The following is a 20,205-nucleotide window of genomic DNA, read 5'->3' as shown; positions in this document are numbered from 1 at the left end:
CTTGTAGTCCTTAAGCAACGAAAGCCACTCTAACAGCCAGTGAGTTTTCACTTATTCTGATTCTCTCATTATGCTTCTAGGAACCAGAAAATTACCTTAGATGGTGACAACAAATTAAAGTTTTCTCTCTATTTAAAATTTTATGAGAAATGATACAAAATTTGTGTTTCAGTGAAAATTTCTTCTCCCCTTTTTCAATATTTTACCTTTACTGTTATTTTGGAAGAGGCTGGAGCCTCACCAAAGAGGTTATTCTCACAGTTTGAGAAACATTATTCCTATGAAAACCCATGGGGAAAGAGGTACTTGATTTTGGACTTACTTTTTAATAATGACATAGTTTTGCCAAATAAATTGAGTGCTGACATTGGCTAGCATTGTTTACTTAACACTCCTGTGGTGAGATTTCATGTAAGCATGAGTTAGAGCTATTATGGATGAAATAACATGGTAAAACATCAGTGCTTTTTTCAGAATTTCCTAATCTTTTATAAAAGAAAAAGATGAAGTTGAGATTTTGCTGTTTTATGACTTACTAAGATCAATTTATCATCAATGTGCATTTTTATTAAATTACTAATGTTATAACGTATGCTTAAATAATCTCAGTGCCTTTGCAGTATGTTTACTTTTTTATTTTTCACAGTAGTTCACTTGTCAAAACAAAAAGTCACTCTACTCTGGTTGGGCAGATGAGTGGACAGAGATGAAACCCAGCTCTAAAAGCACTGTTTCCCTCCACGGTTGATGCCAGTCATGGACATTCTAGCTAGCATCAGACCGATTTCTAATATGGGGCTTATTCTTTTTGTTCTTAAATTTGATTATTTGTAAACAGACTTGCAAAACTGCTTAAAGCTTTAGAAAAGAAAGAATTGCTAAACTACTTATGGCTTCTAATTAGAGTAATTTTGGTCATCTTCTGATTTAATCATTCACTTCATCTGTAGATGGAAATAAATTTTAACAATCAAGGACATTTAACCTATATATATACTGCCCAAAGTGGCCATTGGCTTAAAACAATACTTCCTATTCTGTTTTGGCTGTTTATGAAGTATTGCCTGTATATAATTAATGGAAAGTTAAATTTCTTACTAATCTTTGAGACCTTAATTTCTTTTGAGAAGCAACCAGAAACCCAAATATGTTTTTTTAATGTAGGTCTTTGATGAAATAAATATCTTTAATATTGATGAAGACCCAATTTCATCTTTCTACATAAATATTTTTTCTTATTAAGTTACAATTGAGGACCATGGAAGGTTTTTTTTTTTTTCATTTATTTCCATATCCCAATTTAATATGACCATAGAATTTCGAATTGGAGGAGATCTTATAGACAATCTTAGAATCTGACCTTCTGTGCATTTCATCTTAAGAATTCTTTGCAGTTAATCTGAAGTTAGTTTATGCTTGACTACTTTATAAATGACATCTGATTTCCTACGTATGGACAGGAAACACTTGTACTTTTAGAACTTAAACAATTTCTTATTGCTTGTTTCTGAAAAATGGTTTCTCCCAAAAGAAGTAACCCTTCTTTCCTTTTAATTTTTAATGGGCAAAAATCCATCAAGCTTTTTTCATGGATTTGAATTTAGCTTATCAACATTGTTGCTCTAAGATTGTTTTTCTAATTGTTCATTATTATAGACTTTAATATACCAGTATGTAGCTAATTTATTTACTAATACAGAATGATATGCAAAGTATTCACTTTAAGCCCCAAAATGCAAAATCAAAAACTTTAATTATAGCAATAGATATTTTACCAATTAGTCTTTTAAAACTTTCTTAAGTAAATTTAGCAAGGTATGTTGGCAACTCTGTCAAGAAGCGTGTAAGATGGATTGTTTGTGTTGACGCAGAACTGACTGTTTTTATTCCTGCCTCTGGCAACACTTTTCTAACGTGAATTCAGTCTGGTTTCTTACATAGAGCAAGAACTTCAGGTTTTCCCTTTGCTGCCTGATGAGAATTCTGAGTGCAAGGCTAGTACTGAGACTTTGTATTCCAGATATACTGACTTTTTTACTCTTCTTGGATGCCCAATATGGCTTTTGCCAAGTACCATGGGTCACTTGATAAGTTGGCTTATATGTATTCCAGAAGATTCCTGGTGTCTGGACAGACATTTAGGGTAATCATCCATGAGTGTGCATCTGAAAATTTACGTTTATCTTGACACCATTAGGCCTAATTCCTATGGTGAATCAGCCCTGACAGATTAATATCTCAATATGCCAAGATTTTGCTTAGATCGTTCTCTTCTAAATAATCTTTAGAAAACAGGATTTTTATATCTATTGTACTTCTCACTTTGGATCATCAAGACATTTAGAGTTATTTGCCAAATTGTGGAGAAGATTTTGTTTTTAAGTTTCTGGGACTGTGGAAATAATATTAGATGACAGCTATCCTTCCAAAAATTATCCCACCTATTTTCTGGCTTCCAAACAAATACATGTTAAGTTAGAAAAGGTTACACAAGACAAAATGAAAAATTTTCCCTTTTCATTTGTTCGCTGTCTGCTCCACTTTTATTCTTTTGGATGTAATCCACAAGAATGAGGTTTAGTCTAAGGTGTTTGCCCTGACATTGAGAAAAAATGTTGAGCCTTCATCCCAAGGACATAGTCCTCTTATTATAATAAAACTTTCATATAAAAAAAAAAATCAGATGCCAAGTCCGTGTATCAGTTAAATACCTCAGACAGCTGATCACACTCTAATGTTAAGCAGCTCTCTGAAAACGCTGCCACCAGTCTTAAAGAGTTCAGGTTAGAGCTGTAAAATTGCTTCGTTCAGATGTGTTCTGCTTTGGGGGAGCGCTGGTGGTGGAGCCAAAAACTTGAGCATCTCGGCTAACACGTGAAAGAGTGATTGAAACTGCTGTCACTGACAAGCCCGGAAATGGTTGTTTAACGTCCGTCTGGATAATTGAAGGAGCATCCTTGCCTTTTTTCACTGTATTCACGGAATTGGGAGTAGTTTTATGTTTTAGTCATTTAGTTAGAGAACATATGCTTTAATATAATTAAGCAATCAAAATGCTTTTGATATAGTTTTCTGAAAGCTTAATTCATCTTTAAATTTGCTCATCATAAATTCAGCTTGTTTCATTGTCTTTGTGAAGTATTTGAGATGACGTTTTCATGGAAATCACTTTCGATTCACGTGTTTAAACTTTGACACTTGTATCTCGGGATTCTCTGTCTTACTCCTCTGGTCATCTGTAAGTTGCAGTGCACTGTTGTTTGTCAGAGATTTGGTTGATTGAATTTTAATAAATACACTAAATAAGAAATGCTGCTTCTCTGAAGCTCGGGGTTGAACACACTCATTGCTACAGTCCTCTTCCCTCTCCAAAGTTGTGTTTTCATATTGTTTGTCTAATTTGATGTTTAAGGCTACACAGTTACAATGCTGCAGTGTAGCTGATTTTGTTAAACAATTTAATGTTTATTAACTTCTTTGGTGTGACTGTTTTCTTAGGGGAAAATGAAGGGTGGGAAAAAGGGACAAGAAAACTAAGATAATTCTTAAAATGTAAAAGTATTTGGGGAAACTGCTCAGCTGAAGTTTTATAAAAATCTGACTTGAGTATTTTTCTCTTCATTTGCTGTGCTTATGTACACAGTGTGACACCATCGCCACCACAGGTTCGGGTCTGTCCTCCCCATATGTTACCTGAAGATGGAGCTAACCTTTCCTCTGCTCGAGGCATTTTGTCGCTTATCCAGTCTTCTACTCGTAGGGCATACCAGCAGATCTTGGATGTGCTGGATGAAAATCGCAGGTGATTGGCCATTAGTGACTCTTGCCAGCTTTATTGCATATTTTTTGGCTTCTTGTTAGTGGACTGTGGTGTCTACCTTTTATGTTTACAGCTTCGTCTCTTTCTAAGATGGAGTGGTTTAAAATGGCTCGCTTTGTTTTCTTTTAATTTGAAATTATTGTCCAAAATTCACATTTCATAAGATCTCTTAGCTTCTCTTCAGTCAGGAAGAGTATTCAGTTAATAATTGTACACAGGAAGTATAATGATTTTTTTAAAGGCTTTGTTGACCTGCTCTAAGTAGTCCATTTTGGGAGATGCTGAGGGATGCTGTTGGATTGATTGTGGGATGTTGGACTGAAGCATGCTAATTTTCTTTAGTAAGTCATTTGATTTAATCACTTATGATGCTAATGTGGTTGGATTAATGAAGCAAATCTGAGAAGATGATGTCAGTGTAGTTGCCAGGACATTTTTTTTCTTTCCTCTTAGCAGGAGTTTCTAGGCCTGTATTGAAAATCCCAGGTGCTGTTGTCTTTTTGATAGTACTGATATTTTTCAATAATGATAACATCTCACTGTTAAACATCTCAAATAAAATCATTAGTAGTATACTTAGACTTGTTCACACAAATAAAATTTTTTTGCCATTATTTCAAATACTTTTTGTCCTTGGTTCATTACTACATAGTGTTTTAAAAAGATGAGCTTTGAGGAGCTTTTTTGGCACAGTGTGGGACAGGTACAGTCAGTTTCATTTCCACTCCATACATTTTATTTAGTGATTCTGAACCAGTGTTTGAATTTTCATGATCATTTTATTAGACTATTAATTTCTGCATTTTGAAGAATTCCCAATAAATTAAACTGGCCCTCCAGTAAAACTTGTTTCTAACCTTGGGAACTTACCTGTCTTAGGGCTTACTCTGAACAAATTTTTTCTTGCTGAGTGCTTTTGACTCTCAAGTCCCAGATGTTTCACCATACTTCACAAGTACTTGTCCATACTGCTCAACTGGCATTTCTAAGCCTTCCCAGGGTTAATCTAGTGGTTAAAGCTAGAACCAAGGACTTAAAGCCACACCAGAAAAGCTTAAAAGCAAAGCTTATGGCAAGGGGAAAATTATATATACACGTATGTATATATGTATTCATGTATATGTGTGTGTGTGTGTGTGTGTGTGTGTATGTATATATAGTCATGCATTGCTTAACGACGGGGATAGTTTCTGAAAAAATGTGTCATTAGCTGATTTCATCTTTGTGGGAACATCATAGAGGATACTTACACAAACCTAGATAGTTAGCCCACTGCATACCTAGGCTGTATGGTGCTAATCTTATGGGATCACCATTGTATATGCATTCCATCATCAACCAAAACATCAATATACAGCGCATGACTGTGTGTGTGTGTGTGTGTGTGTATACATATATACATATATATATATATATATCCCTCCTCAAGGGTTTAGAGTCCCTTTTATGTTCTTTGAAGCTTCAAGGACTATCTTAGAATATTCAGAACCTGGAAGAGGCAGCACAGTTCAGAAGAAAAAGCATGGATTCAGGGGGTCAGTCAGACTCAGTCTTGAGCCACCCCACTGAAGAACCAGCTGCATGATGGCCTTAAACAAGTTGCCTAGCCTCTCTGGGCCTCATTTTTCTCATCTATTAAAAAAAAAAAAAGAGGGATAATAATGGTATTACCTGGTTTTCTGGATTCTTGTGAGGAATCTTCACCCTGCACACACACCTTTGTTTAAGACAGAGGAATAATGGCTTCAAATTCTTTATTTTGAAGAATTTGAAGGAGATCCTTCAAAAGATATTGAACATAAAGTACCTGGCACTTAAGAAGTAGAATTTCCAAAGGGCTGTTTCTTCTCTATCCTTAAAATAGATTTATTCTTCACCAAATATCCTCTTTATCTTTTTAATTACAATGGGTCTTTAGAAGACACCGGATTATTAGGTCAAATTATATCATATCAAGTGCTATTATAGTGAAAGTATCTGAATGAGAAAGATATTTATAAATCCTATGTAGATTAAGCGATAGCAAGATGACAAAGCCCCAGTACATTAAAATTATTTGTCACAACCCCCAACACATACACAGTTCAAGATAATGAAACTTGTAAAAATAGTTGGATTATTTTTTCTGCTTAATGGAAAAAAATTTTGCCTCAAGTTCAGATGTATAAAATCGCAAATCTTACTAATGTAAAATTTATTTTGTATTCTTTTATTAGGAAAAACTGTTTTGAGCCCTAAGTGAAGTTTTTTAAAAAATTTTTTTAACTGTAATGAATTGATACCTTTCAAATTCCTTTTCTGGGAAGGAATGGTCTTATTCACTTAAATGAAGGAGATTTTAAAAATTCATAAAGTAATCATATTAATAATTCTTTGCTCCTGGATACTCACCGTTAGTTGTTACCTTGGAGCCTGGAGGGTTCGATTCTCATTCGTCGTCTTGGATGCTTTCATTATTGAAAGGGTTGGGGTCTCATTGTTTTTAAATCTCTTCTGATCTAAATGTGAACAAGATTTAGTCAGAATCGTAAGTGCCAAATCAGTTTTTATTTCTACTATGAGAACTGTCTAGCATGACTGTTCAGATATAAGAAATAGGAATGTGAAATTTGGATAATGTTCTACTTGCATGATTATAAAATAATACTGCTTATCAAGTTTTAAGTGCTTTTGTTGTTCCTGCTCTGTACATAATTTTTCCTTTCTATTTTATTACTCTTGGCTGTTGTGCTAATGCAATATCTTCTCTTTGATCTTATGCCGTCACATTAGGTATAGTTACATTAAGCTAGAACTGTTTGGCAGGAAGAAAGAAAGAGAAGAACTTTCTGCCTGCTTTATTATCATAAGATAGTGCGGGTTCATAGTTGCTTGACATCAGAACTATTTTTTGTTGACACTTTAAGGGATACTGTTGAAAGGTTTATGTATTATGTTTTTGTTTTCTCATCTTATGAGAACTTATTTGATCTAAAACCAAGCTCAACATGAAGACAAAGTTAAATCCTAGATATGCATTAGAAAAGTTTATTTATATAGGAAGTGCTGTGCATTTGGAAAACTGATGTATCAAAAATTTACCAAAATACGTGGGACAAGCACCAAGTGTGTTCATTGGATGTAAAATGCTATTATGACTTAGTCCTTGGCTGGTTAAGAAATGACCATGTCTTCTGACACCTGCTAGATTCCATATATCATTGTCCAATGCAAAATATTAACATTTTTAAAAAGAAATTTAGTTCCTATGTAAGAACATTATTTAAATATTGACAGATAAGTCATGCTTAGCATGCTTGAGTTTTATTTTTAGAAGGAGCTTGATTATTTTTATACAGTTTTTCTTAGCAGATTGTACAAGCTTTGAGTGAATGGAATAAGAAACCAGTGTTTAAATAATTTATATTTTTTGCAAGTATCTGTATAAATTTATTACTTGGAAGACCTAGAATGCAAATTTTCCATTGAAACAGTGTTTGTTATTTATAATTTTTCTTTTTTAAAAAATGTCTATAGTTCCTGGTCCCCCAGTCAAACTGTTTATTTACTGTAGCAGTTTCCATCTTTTTTAGCAAAGAAACAGATATTCTCTTAAGGCAGAACATTTATTTACTCAAAAATATCAATATACAAGTTAATGCTGGAACCTGTAGAGCCTTGGATCTCATTCCCTTTTGCCAATTACAAAACATATTTATCAAACTGAAAAAATTTTTTTTTACTGTATTAAGTCATACTTATGGTAGAAAGCAGTACTTGAATGAAGTTTCTGACTTTGCCAAATACCTGTCTAATTTACTTTTATATTATATGTGTCAATTGCCAGTGTGAGAAGACAAAATGAAATACGTTGTGAAAGGTAACTGTATTATTTTCTGGCTCTGCATTATAAAAGGGAGATCTCTGTGGTGGAATTTGTGGAATATGGCAGACCCATTGGAGCATATTAGTATGAATTTTTTTTAGAAAGCTTTAGGTAGCATGCAGTGGTTGCTTCATTTAGTTAACCATTCTCCTCTTAGTGTATGTAAGGTTATAGTTGAGTAACAGTGTTCCTAATGCCACAGAAAATGTATTAGTAGGATGTGATGAATTCAAAACCTATCTCAGGCATATGTGGTTTCTCACTGTTCTCTAGCCAAAAAAATAGAAGTCTAATATGTCTCCCACAAAAGTCTCTGAATTTCCTATCCTCTAGGTTCCAGAAATGTCTTTAAGGACCAGTCGTGCCTTTAGAAAATGTACAAGCTGAACATTAAAATTTTCTTGTATAAATTGATTTGACATAAAATAGTGATTTGTATTAAGGCCAAAATTCTACAACTGTACCACTTACAAAGAAAACTAGTACATTCAGTATTAAATGTTTACCACAATTAAGAATTGCCTTGATACCGATCAGGCAAAACCTAATTAATGAGTACTTAGAGAATGAAACATTCAAAATAGAATGTAATAATTCTTGAAATCCTTATATGGATCCTATACCCCAACCTTCTTTCTCTGATTAGTAAATATTGCTGATTACTTTTTGAGGAGTTGACCATTGACCACATAGAGCTTTTGTTTTCTGATTTTAAAAAATAAAACTTATTAGAAAGGTTACTGCTTACCTAGGTAGAGAACTCACTGTCTTCTAGAACCCAAGTATCTACTGAGTCTACGTGAAATGCCCCCAGAGTTTCCCAGTGCACCTTAGTCTTCTCACCGAGAGCCCCGTGTGTCCCTCCTGGTTGTCTCAGGATCAGACTCCCGTATTTGACTGCACTTCCTGTGATGTGCTGTACCACGCCTCCTGATCTCAGTTCCAGAACTGAGGCTTGCAGTTTTGCTCTTGAGAGCTGAGGGTTTGAATGAGACCCAGCTACATTAAGATAACAGGCACTAGTCAAAATTAATCAGGTGGGAGGGAAGGCATTGTGGGAAGTGGGAATTACTTAGAATTTTTAGTTTTCAAGATATAGCTCTTGATCCCAGATGAGCAACCACGATCATGCTGTGCTACTAACCGGTTTTCTTGACATTCTTCTAACATTGCTGGTGACTGCTTCTCCAACTAGGAGAGAGAAGTTTCTCTTTTTAAACAGAGTCGTCCTCTGTCTTAAATTCTGTAAATTAGAATATAAGCACCAAAAAAATTATTTTATATATTGGTGCTATTTTGTTACATAAATATAGATTCCCTTTGTTTTTTAACCCCTTGTAAAAGACTAAATTTATGAAAATCATAAAATGGAGGACATGAGAGGCAAAGATATTTAAAGTATTTGAAATATATTGTATTGAAACATACAGTATAATTCTATTTGACATTTACTTGTCTTGTTTTTGCTTTTATTTCATTACTTCTTTGTTTCCTGATTCTGTCTTGTGCCTTCTCCCGCAAAAACCTGCCTTAGACCTGTGTTGCGTGGTGGGTCTGCCGCCGCCACTTCTAATCCTCATCATGACAACGTCAGGTAAATTTTGAGACTTTATAATTACCAGGGTAAATAGTTGACTGAATTTGTATTTTGCAGGACATAATGCATGTAGTAGCTATGTCTTTGTAGTATAGCTTGAACTTCTGCAGCTTTTCTCTATGAGTACATCCTGCTTTTCTCTGAGAACAATGGGTCTAATCATTCATGACTTTTGGCCACTAGAGTATGAGGAAAAATGCTTAACAATTATGGTATAGTATCATGTGAACATCTGAGATACTTTATTTAAATACAGTTTTAATAGCTTATAGGAGATCATGCTAAAACACAGAAAAAATAATGTTAAATCTTGTTCTCTGTGCATCATTTTAAGTGTTGCCTGAGGTTCTGTCCAGTATGTCCATTTTAGGTGTTAATTGTCTATACTGTCACTTGCAGTGTATAGATAAACCCGTCTCTAAGACGTCATCTTAAATTGGGGGAAATCAGCATTAACAATCCGGGAAGTTATTAGAAAAGGAATTTAGTTTTAAGAATTTTTGTCATCTATTGATTTAAGCGTTTCTCTCTCATTTTTGCCCCTTTCACACTTTCAGGCATGCTTAGCCTGAGTAATTATTTCTTCTGTCATGCGCAAGGATAGATAGGAATGTCACGTGCAAATACAGTCATGCAGTGCATGATGACATTTTGGTCATTGAGGGACCACATATATGATGGTGGTCCCATAAGATTAATACCATCTAGCCTAGGTGTGCATTAGGCTGTACCATCTAGGTTTTTGTAAGTACATTCTGTGGTGTTCACACAATGACAGAATCGCACAACGACTCATTTCTCAGAACATATCCCCATCGTTAAATGATGCATGGCTGTACTTAAGGTTCTCAAGTGCCAAAATCCCTGTTTCCCATCTTCTACAGGGAAAAAAACTTGGTTGGTGTTCACAGATACCATTACTGTAATTTTTTCAGAGCCAGTTTTGTTTATTTTAAGCAGCTGTGTATTGTCTGTAGCAGTAGATTTAGCACTAGCAGCATTATTTCTATGATGAGGGGAAGGTGACACATTCATTTTTAGGCGAGAGAAGAGGGAAACATCAGTTTCTCATTAATACTGAATTCAGGTTAGAGGAATAGAGCTGTGTGCCCTTAGTGGTCCCCTTACTACTCTGCTGACTTGTTTCTTTTTACAGTATTGACTCATTGATTATAAGTTTCCTCTCGCATATTTCTCATAAATTTGTAATCCTTTTATCTTTCTGTGAAAGTTATTTCTAGCCAGCCAGTGCTCTGACTTAGTATTTCTTACAGAGTGTTTAGTTCTGATAAGTACTAAAACACATTGCAATGCTGTTTTCTGTTTTAAGTTGAATTATGTAGGTAAAGTCTTCTGCCATATCCTTAGATTTCTTTGCAAATGAAGATTTCCTTTACAGGTGTTTAAAACCTTAGTTAATTCAGGATTTAAATTGTGAGTAATCCCTTTCAATTACACTTCATTCCCTATGTTCAGTTAGGGTCCCTTTACCTTTGAAACAATTGCTTCTACTGTTTGATTTTTTTCCAGTTAATCGTCTTATGTGTGACCTCACAGAAATAGAAAAGTTTTATTTTGAGGATAAAGTGTAGAGAAGAGGAATCTTTAACCCTTGAGTTTTTTCACTAATCATTTAGTAATTCTGTTTTAGTGTTTTAAACAGGGGCCGGCAGTGTGGCCGAGTGGTTAAGTTCACACGCTCCGCTTTGGTCGCCTGGGGTTTCGCCAGTTCGAATCCTGGGCGCAGGCATGGCACCACTCATCAGGACACACTGAGGCGGCATCCCATATGGCACAACCAGAAGGACCCACAACTAAAAATACACAACTATGTACTGGGGGGCTTTGGGAGAAAAAGGAAAAATAAAATCTTTAAAAAAAAGAATAATTAACTCAGATGTTTGTACGCCCATAGTTCCCACATCTACTAACTTAGTAGCTCTTTTCTCTGATGCAGTTACTCTCAGTGTTCCAGCATATTTATCCTGTTGCATGAAGAAAGGGGCAGTTAATGAGAAAGCGAGTTAATTTAGCCGTAAAAGAAACACTTAGAGATTGTCCTAGATTATCTAGAGTAAGTATACACCATCTGTCATTGAAACTGCAGCCTGTGTAGTTATCATCAGTGTTCAGAATGATGACACTGCATGATTATAAAATTAAAAATTCTGTTTCACATATCTCATTAAAGTATTTCTGGATTATTTTCAATGGCATTTGAAACAAAAGAATTTTCTGAATGGACTTATCTTTAACATGTCTGGATGAAAAATATAATTTTCGTCATACCCCTTTGTGTGGTAATGTGCTTTTTATAATGGAATATTAGCATTGAAATAATTAGAATATATGATCTAAATGCCAACTCTGTAGATTACATAGGAGTAACTTTTTAATTCAATTTATTTATATTCTGCTCATTCAAAAAAGTTAATATGCCATTTTGCTGAAATAACCACACAAGATTAAAATAGGATATAAACATGTGAGGTGAATTGTCTGGTGTATAAACTGTATCTCAATAAAGCTGTTAATTAAAATATATTTTAAAAGTGGAAATCCAGGCAAAGAGGAAGAATAGCATTTGTGTATATTTGTTTCTCAGAAGTTGGTTGTCATTCATTTAAAAATCAGTGCCCTTTTAGAAGTAACTGCTTTGACCAGGAAGTACTTTTTAATATACTTTCTCTGGAGTTTGTCTTAGTAGCTTTCCAATATTATTTTATACACAGCCTCTTAATTATTTATTATTGAGCCAATTCTGGATCTGAATGTAGTGGCAAGATGTATTCAGGTGATTTTATAGTTGCTTCTATGGGAGACACAGTAGAAAGTAAGTAATTGGAAATAAGAAGTAAAGAGTAAAAATGGCAAGAGAAGCGGCCACAAAAAGAGAAGAAAAAATAAAAAATGATCTATCTTATTTTTTTAGTTTGCGTTAGTTTACTTTGTGTTTCCTGCCAGTCAGTCTCAGCAGGGACTCCAGTGGAACCACATATGGACATAAGTTTGTGGAAGAATTGTATGTTATATCCTAGAGCTTTCCATATTTTGCTCTGAAATTTTTAGCCAGGGATTCTTTTTAGCCACGCCAGTGCCTCCAGTCCCTCAGAGTTGGAAAGTACCTCCTTATTTCTGTGTTTAGTCAGGGTTTCTTCTCACTCTCTGAGTGTCAGGACACTTTCCCATATTGTAGGTAGTTGCTATCTTAAGCTTTTTCCTTTCCTTTCCTTTATTAAAACCAATTCATATTGTAAAATATTTTAATAATTCATATTGTTATATACCAGTCTTTTGAACAATTCTTGAGCATTACACAACACATTACATGACTTGCCAGGTAGTCTTAGTTCTATTCTAATATTAAAGTGTGTTTTTATTTCTTTCCTGTTAGGTATGGCATTTCAAATGCAGATACAACACTTGAAGCAACTTCAGATGACATGACTGTTGTAGATGCAGCTTCATTAAGACGACAGGTATTTAATGTACCAACTAAGATCTAATCATAAATTATATTCATGTAATATTTAAAGTGATAGTTTGTAACAATTTATCGTTTCTCTCTTGTGGAACCCATGAATTGAAATATTTTATCTATCAAACTATTTATTAAACCATAATTTATTTTCCCATTTCGATTAAAGATTTATTAAGCCACTCTTTACGTGTTTTGATCAACATAAAACAGTATTACCAAAATGGATTGATGTAATTCTGGTCCATAATAAAGAATCTCGACATTTTAGCAAACCAGTGCAGCCATAAATTGCTTGGTTGGCTTTTTGAAATGTGGAACTGTCCTTTTGGGGACCTGCGTTATTATGTTTGAGAACTCCATTTTGGAAACCACTGCTCTCGGTTTGCATAATGCCTTTATATACCTATTTCTCGTGTTCTGTAATAAGTCCTATCTTGGAACTACAGTTGCATATGCATATTTTTAATATGTACTCCCATAGCCTCTGGAATCACATAGACATGCACATGTGGAGAAGGCATATTTAGTGTTCTGATTGTGTCTATGCCAAATAGATGTGGAGGGGAAATGAATGAAATAAAGTATTTCCAAGTAAAGATCAAGAAACTAAATATTTTAGCATAAGAGTAAATCAGAATATCATTTTAAAGATTTAATATAATAAAAGGATAATATGAAGCAAATAGAACTTTTTCATTGTCAGTCTTATTTGTTGAAACATAAATAGAAGCTATATCATAAGCTCTTACATATTTTCATATACTTATTTATACCTTGCCTATTGAAGAAAAGGGTTTCTTTGGCATTTATCATTGAATTCACAATAATGCCAACAACCTTGTTTTCTGAAAGTGTAATTTGAGTTTCAGTGTTCTAACAACATCCATTTAATACTTAAGACGGAGGACAGTCAAAGATACAACCATTATAAGCAAGTCACACACATGCTGTGATACTTTAAAAGGACTAGAAAGCCAGTTGGGAAACTAGGAGTTTCTAAGATAAGTAACGAAAACTGAATTACAAGAAGATTCTACGGAATTCCTATTTGTGACCCTGGCAGCTACCGCTTCTGCAGCTTTCTTTGTTCTGTTGCCAATTTGTGAACTCACCGGTTTGGATTCCGTTTAGTCTAGTGTTGAGCAACTCATGGCTCACCTACCTTCAAGATGCAGAATGTAATCCACTTTCGGGGGGGAATATTGAAAAGCTGCCTTGGGGCCGGCCCTGTGGCCAAGTGGTTAAGTTCGCACACTCCACTTCGGGGGCCCACGTTTTTGCTGGTTCGGATCCTGGGCACAGACATGGCACCGCTCATCAGGCTGTGCTGAGGTGGCGTCCCACATAGCGCAACCAGAGACACTTACAACCAGAATATGCAACTCTGTACTGGGGGAGGGGCGGGTTTGGGGAGAAGAAGAAAAAAACAAAGATTAGCAACACATGTTAGCTCATGCGCCAATATTAAAAAAAAAAAAAAAGCTGCCTTGGTGCTACTACTTCTTAAATATGCCTAAATAGAAATATTTTAATGACTCAAATCAATGCCAGTATTTTCACTAACAATAGAATAGGATTGTTTCATATAAGAACAAAGTATCCCATGGGACTAAATAAATCGTTCACGTTTTGAATGGGGGAAACGTAGTCTTTAAGCACTTTCTTTTTGCTGAATTGGCCCTAATGGAACAATGGTTGCTCAATACTGATCAAAAGTGAGGTACTTTATTCAGATTATTAAAATGGTTGTCTCTGAACTGCTATGTCTGTTCTGTCGGTAGACTTTTTACCCCCATATTTGGAGTTCTCAGTCCTTGAAATTCTAGGAGTTCAGCCTTATGAACATTCCCCTCCTTCAACTTCTCTAACATAATGATAGTAATCCCTTGTACTTTCATAATGCTCTACAGAGCTTATAGTGTTTTTGCGTAGATGTTGCAGGTTGGATTCCCTGGGGAGCAGGTTCTGGGAGGAAGATTTGCATGTGTAAAGTTTATCGGGGAATGCTCTTGAGATTAGCACCTGTCAGGGAAGGAAAGGAAGCAGGATTGGGCGAGAGGGAAATGCTGGGCTGCAGTGTAGTTAGAACAAAGGCTGTATGTAGCCAGTCCTCTGAGGAGCTCTGAATCTGGGGTCACCCTTCAGACTTGGAGCAGGGGGCCTGGGCCTTTAACCCCGTCGCTAACCAGTCGTTGGATGCATGCTACCTACCCCAGAAAGGGAACATGAGCTTGGGCAAGGCAGTCGTTCAGCTCAGGGTCTTCACAGTATAAGGACCAACAGCCTAGGACAGTGCTATCAACCAGCAATACTCTTGGCCACTGGGGAATTAGCCTTTCAGCCTGAAGCCTCTTGGTGGCAGATCTCAGAGCCCACTACAATAGGTTATTTTATGGGATCCTTTCAGTGACTCAGAGAGGTGGACAGAGAAGGCAGTTAAAGCAGGGTTGAAGATGAACAGCTGAGGCTGAGAGACAAAAGCTCCTAGAAGGGGCAGAGCAAGGGGCAGAGGCCCCTCATCCTTTCTGCTGTGGTGGGCCTGCCTGATGTATACTGAGCCTTTCTACCAGAACAGCAACGTGCAGCAGCTCCTGCACCTCACTATCTCATCAGAGGAGGAAGGGAAATACACCCTTTCTAACTCAGAAATTTGAAGAAGGGAAAGGGAGAAGAGGATTTAAATGACTTTAAGCTGTCATGGGTAACATTTTTTCTATTACTTAGTTTTATTTGCTCCAAATGAAACTTTCCGTGTTTATAATAATTCTTTTGACAAATTATATACTACTTTATAAGAATCTGATTGTTCCATGCATTAAAGCATCTATTTTGTTTTTTGTTGTTTGTTTTTCACGTAGATAATCAAGCTAAACAGACGTCTACAACTTCTAGAAGAGGAGAACAAAGAACGTGCTAAAAGAGAAATGGTCATGTATTCCATTACTGTAGCATTCTGGCTGCTTAATAGCTGGCTCTGGTTTCGCCGCTAGAGGTAACCTCAGCTCTCAAAAATATTGACTCAACAGCTGGAAATATAAAGAATTTGCAAACTTCTTTGTTTCTGTCTTTGCATTGTATGCTGTTTTATAGTCTATACCCTGAAAATGTATTTCTTGCACAAAGGAGGGGGAAGGACTTATATTTGCAGAAGTAAAGGTATATTATGACACTCAGCTGTAGTCACTGTTAACCAGTTCTGCAGTAACACCTACTTAAAATTCTCCCTTTGCATGTTTTGTAAATAGGCTGTAGTTTGGGGGGTTTTTTTTGAGGAGTTAATTTTTTGCCTCATCAGTCTGCCCAAGTAATTCACTGAATGGGAAAGAGAGTGCATAGAGAATGGATTTAGAAAAGTATCTGTAAAAGAAAAATAATACTTTATTTTGTCCTGTTTCTCAAATTATTAGAGGAAGCAGTTTTGTTAATAGACATTTTTGCATCCACATTTCAGTCTTAACACTTCCAAAGTCATGGTCTGGTGTCAGAGTTAATAAAATCAAGCCACATCGCATTTCACAATCACCTTCATTAAAATAATTCTGAACATTTTCAGCGGTTTATCTAATATTTGTATAAAATGTGTGTTCTTATTTTTATTTTAGTTTTGCAGATGGTTTTCTAGAAAGTATGTTTTTACTAAGGCCATGTGTGAATGATTTAAAAAACTACAGAGTAAGGTACAAATGTGGTGTATTTAATAAACCATCAACAGAGCAATGTTTGTCTATTGAAAGATGTTATTTCATCATTTTGTGCTGTATTCCTGTCATCTTACCTTATAGAACCTGAGTTCTCCCGTCTCAGGAGCAAATGATTCATTAATGGCAGGTAGCAAGAACCTCCTGCTTCCTCTCAGATCTTCGTCCTGGCAGTGGTAGGCGCTGGTTGCATTACAGGTGCTTTTCTGATTGGTAGTGTCTAGTTCAGATGAAAATACCTTGAGGTGTGCATGCTTTTTCTATTGTAGTATTTCACTAATTGATACTAAATCTCATAAGAATTCAATGCACCAATGAAACCAAGTCCTGGGAACCTTTAGCTCTCAAAACCTTTTTTTTTTTTTTTTCCTTTTTTTGGTTCAGAAATGGATAGAATTTTAGTTAGGTGCAGTATTCTCCACAAATCTTTGATATCTTTCTTCCAAGGCAGTGAGTTTTGGGAAAGGCAGTTGAGGGAAATTCCTTAGATATGGGTAGATTTAATGTTTCTAGTCTTCCTTCTGCCCTATTCTTTCAAAAAAAATACTAGGAGGAAGGATTCTTCTCTGTACTTCCTAGGGTTTATCGTCAGTTTGTTGATTTCTTTTTTCTTTTATGAGGAAGATTGGCTGTGAGCTAACATCTGTTGCCAATCCTCTCTCTCTGATATTTTTTTTTCACCCATAAAAGTCTCCCAACTTTTATAATATCCTGATGGTGTAATTATAATAATTCTAGCTTTATGTATATCATGAAATAATTTCTGTGAGTGATCCTCCCAACTGAAGCCACAAAAATGATGACTAAAATTAGCACCTCTTTGCTGGACAGGCATGAAAAGGATTCCTTAAAGGCCAAACATGTGAAACAAAAGCAGGAATTCCAGGAGATCGGCGAACACAAAAGCACTTTTTCTCTCTGTTGATTTTTACCAAACACTGGAGACCTAGAAGTTTCTCCCTTACTGGCTGTGCAGGGGGGCAGGAGATACAATTCCATGTCTTGGGCAGGCACTAGCCACCACAGGAGACTCCTGCATGAAGGTGGGACCCCGAAAGATAGCTCCCTCGGTGAAAGGGTGAATGAGAAGTCAGCTTACCATCCCAAAGGGGACAACAAAGAAACATGTCTTCACTGGGTCACAGATCTAAAAAGAGAAGGGCTTGAATCTCTTTAGCTCCAGAGCCAGGCTCTGCTGTGCCAGCCTCCCTCCCCTGGAAGTTGTTCATCACTGGAAGAAAGTGGTTTTGGAATTGAGAGGAACAAATTCACTCCTGGCTGGGATAGTCAGGAAATACTTCTTAGCGTGAGATTTGAGCTGAACCTGGAAATAAATACAGGATTTCAGCAAGCAGGGATTGAAGAAAAGATTCCAGGTGCAGGGACCAGCTCAAGAAAAGGGTGCAGTCAGGGCGAGTAATACAGTGATCAACCTACCACACTCACTCGCATTATACAGCTAAGTATAGCAAGGACATTGTTACAGTACTCTCAGAACTCCCTGTAAAGATTTTGTTTTGTTTTCTATGTCTAGGAGTACTTGTTGGAGCGTTTGCAAGTTATTTACATTTTGAGGGATAATTTTATGAAAGTGTATTTTCAAGACCACTTTTCTTCCTTTCCTGCATGAATGTCTGTTTTGCAGTTTCCTGATTATATTTGACATTGAAATTGAACTGTTTTTCTGGGCGTCAGTTTAGGAAAGGTTTAATTTACCATAACCATTCTGTACTTACAATATATAATCATATCAATAAGTAGAGACTCGTGTGTGCACGGCCCTGACTCAAGCACTAAGAGGTTAGAGCAGATACCCCCCCGGCCCTGCTTTTAAGGAATTGACAGGTTAATGGAGGAGGAGGGCAATGAGGTTTATTAAAGAATTAGAAGATGATAAAAGCAATTTTCTTGAGGAGAACAACTCAAGATATATGCTGAAGGATACCGAGGGGAGAGTGTTTCAGATGGTGGACATACAGTAAAAAAATAAAAGTGCAAAGATTTCAAAATGAGATTGAACATGGGAACGGAAGTGAAAAATAAGAACCAGTGAGCTTCGTAAGTGATCAGGTGCATATTGTGTGCATACATGTACAGACTTGCATTTGTAAGTTTAGGTACTAGAGCAGAGATGGCACGTCCCCAAAAGATACCTAACCACAAGTGGCCCATAGGGTTTGGGCATTGAATTCATGGCAGCAGTTTCCACAAGACTAGAATATCGAAGAAATAACAGCTCTTTCAGCTGGTTGGACTACTGCCAGCCGTCTTCTCTTTTGCCCTCTGAAATGGGAGGCTTAAGTCTGTCTCCTCATGACCCTGTAGAGAACCGGAGTCGGCTCTCAGCCATTTCCAGGGTGATGAGAAGATTGTGTGCACCATCACTGACCCTTGTATTGTTCAGTCAAGTACAGTGAGCTGTCACGTTCATTTTACTTGTGTTTTAATTTTATGGCTATTGCAGTTTGACATTCATTTAATAAGCATTGAGTCTTTGCCAAAAGCCAAGTACTAAACACAGGATTCATTAATTCATTCAACAAAATATGTATAATGGCCCTCCTTAGTATCAGGCACTGTACTTGGTACTGAGTGTACCAGGAGTGAATAAAAAAAACACACCCTGTACCCATGGAGCTTATGGTCTTTTAGGGGAAAGTGAAATTTGAGAAATAAGCACAAATAAAAATGCTGTCACCATTGTGATGAGTACTATAACTGAAGGAATGCTGAAGGAGAGAGTTAAAGGAACCCTGTTTTTCATCCTCAGAAAAAGTGATATTTGTGCTGAAGTCTGAAGGATGAAGAGGACTTAAACAGAGATGAGACGGGCAGGGGGTGGGGGCTGGGCCGAGGAGAGGCCTTGCTAAGGACCTGAAGCAGGAAAGAGCTGATGAATAAATGGATGAGAAGGACATGGTCCTGTTCTCTGAAATTCTCTTATAGTGATGGACGTACCACCAAAAGCATTTAAGTTACATTGTGACAGGTATGGTGTTAGTGGTTTGGGCCAGTGCTGACTTAGTGTGCTGGAATCATGCACTCTGGGAAGGCTTTCTCAAGTGGGAGATAGTTAAGCCAAATCATAAGGATAAATGAGTATTTATAGGAGCATAGGGAGAAGGTCTTTATATAGCAAATGGGTTCAGAAAAAAATACCTGTAAGCTCTTGATGTTACTAATTTTGAGGGGTAGCTGTAATATGGGTATTGTAAATCATTTCTAGAACATTAAGCTCAGAGAACATAAATAATTGAAATAAAATGCAGGAATGATCACATTCAGAAAATGGTAGGTTTTTAGTTTTGTCTGTTTTATAACATTTTAATATGGTAAATTGACCGTTTTGTTACCCTGTCTTTTAAAGATTGGCATATGTAGAAAGCAGCTTTTGAGAGATTGATTTTTTTTTTTAGGTATTTATTGTTTTTTAATTATTGTGAAAAATTTAAACATGGGAAAAGAGAAGATATAATGAATTACCTGAATATAACAACATTTTTCCATTGCTTCACTTTTTGGCTGAAGTATTTTAAAAACATGACATTTTCTCCCAAACATATAAATATGCTTTTCTAAAAAATAAGGATATTTTCCTGTATAACCATAAAACCATTATGAAACATAAAAATTTAACGATAAATCCTCAATATTGCCTAAACCAACCTATGTACAGGTTCCCCAATTATCCCAGTAAGGTCCATAGAATACATTTAGTTGAATCACGTCTCTTTGTTCTCTTAA

The 20,205-nt window shown here is 36.1% G+C and overlaps 1 protein-coding gene across 18 annotated transcripts in view; it reads left to right on the top strand.

The window, feature by feature from the left end:
* MFF (mitochondrial fission factor) overlaps positions 1-15,817 on the top strand; it is a 33,200-nt gene extending 17,383 nt beyond the window's left edge. For 11 of the 18 annotated variants that reach the window (XM_046643317.1, XM_046643318.1, XM_046643328.1 and 8 more), the window contains 5 exons: positions 3,644-3,802; positions 7,647-7,679; positions 9,220-9,279; positions 12,677-12,761; positions 15,622-15,817. In XM_046643317.1, coding sequence (XP_046499273.1) covers positions 3,644-3,802; positions 7,647-7,679; positions 9,220-9,279; positions 12,677-12,761; positions 15,622-15,753 — 469 coding nt within the window. In that variant the 3' untranslated portion in view covers positions 15,754-15,817. The remainder of the gene's footprint in view (positions 1-3,643; positions 3,803-7,646; positions 7,680-9,219; positions 9,280-12,676; positions 12,762-15,621) is intronic. The other 7 variants (XM_046643320.1, XM_046643330.1, XM_046643329.1 and 4 more) reach the window with 4 other exon arrangements.
* The last annotated feature ends 4,388 nt before the right edge of the window (positions 15,818-20,205 follow it).

This window comes from Equus quagga, chromosome 17 (genome assembly GCF_021613505.1).
Source record: "Equus quagga isolate Etosha38 chromosome 17, UCLA_HA_Equagga_1.0, whole genome shotgun sequence".
Classification (NCBI taxonomy): Eukaryota; Metazoa; Chordata; class Mammalia; order Perissodactyla; family Equidae; genus Equus; species Equus quagga.
The sequence above is the reverse complement of the archived record's forward strand: the minus strand, read 5'-3'. Positions and strand labels throughout refer to the sequence as shown.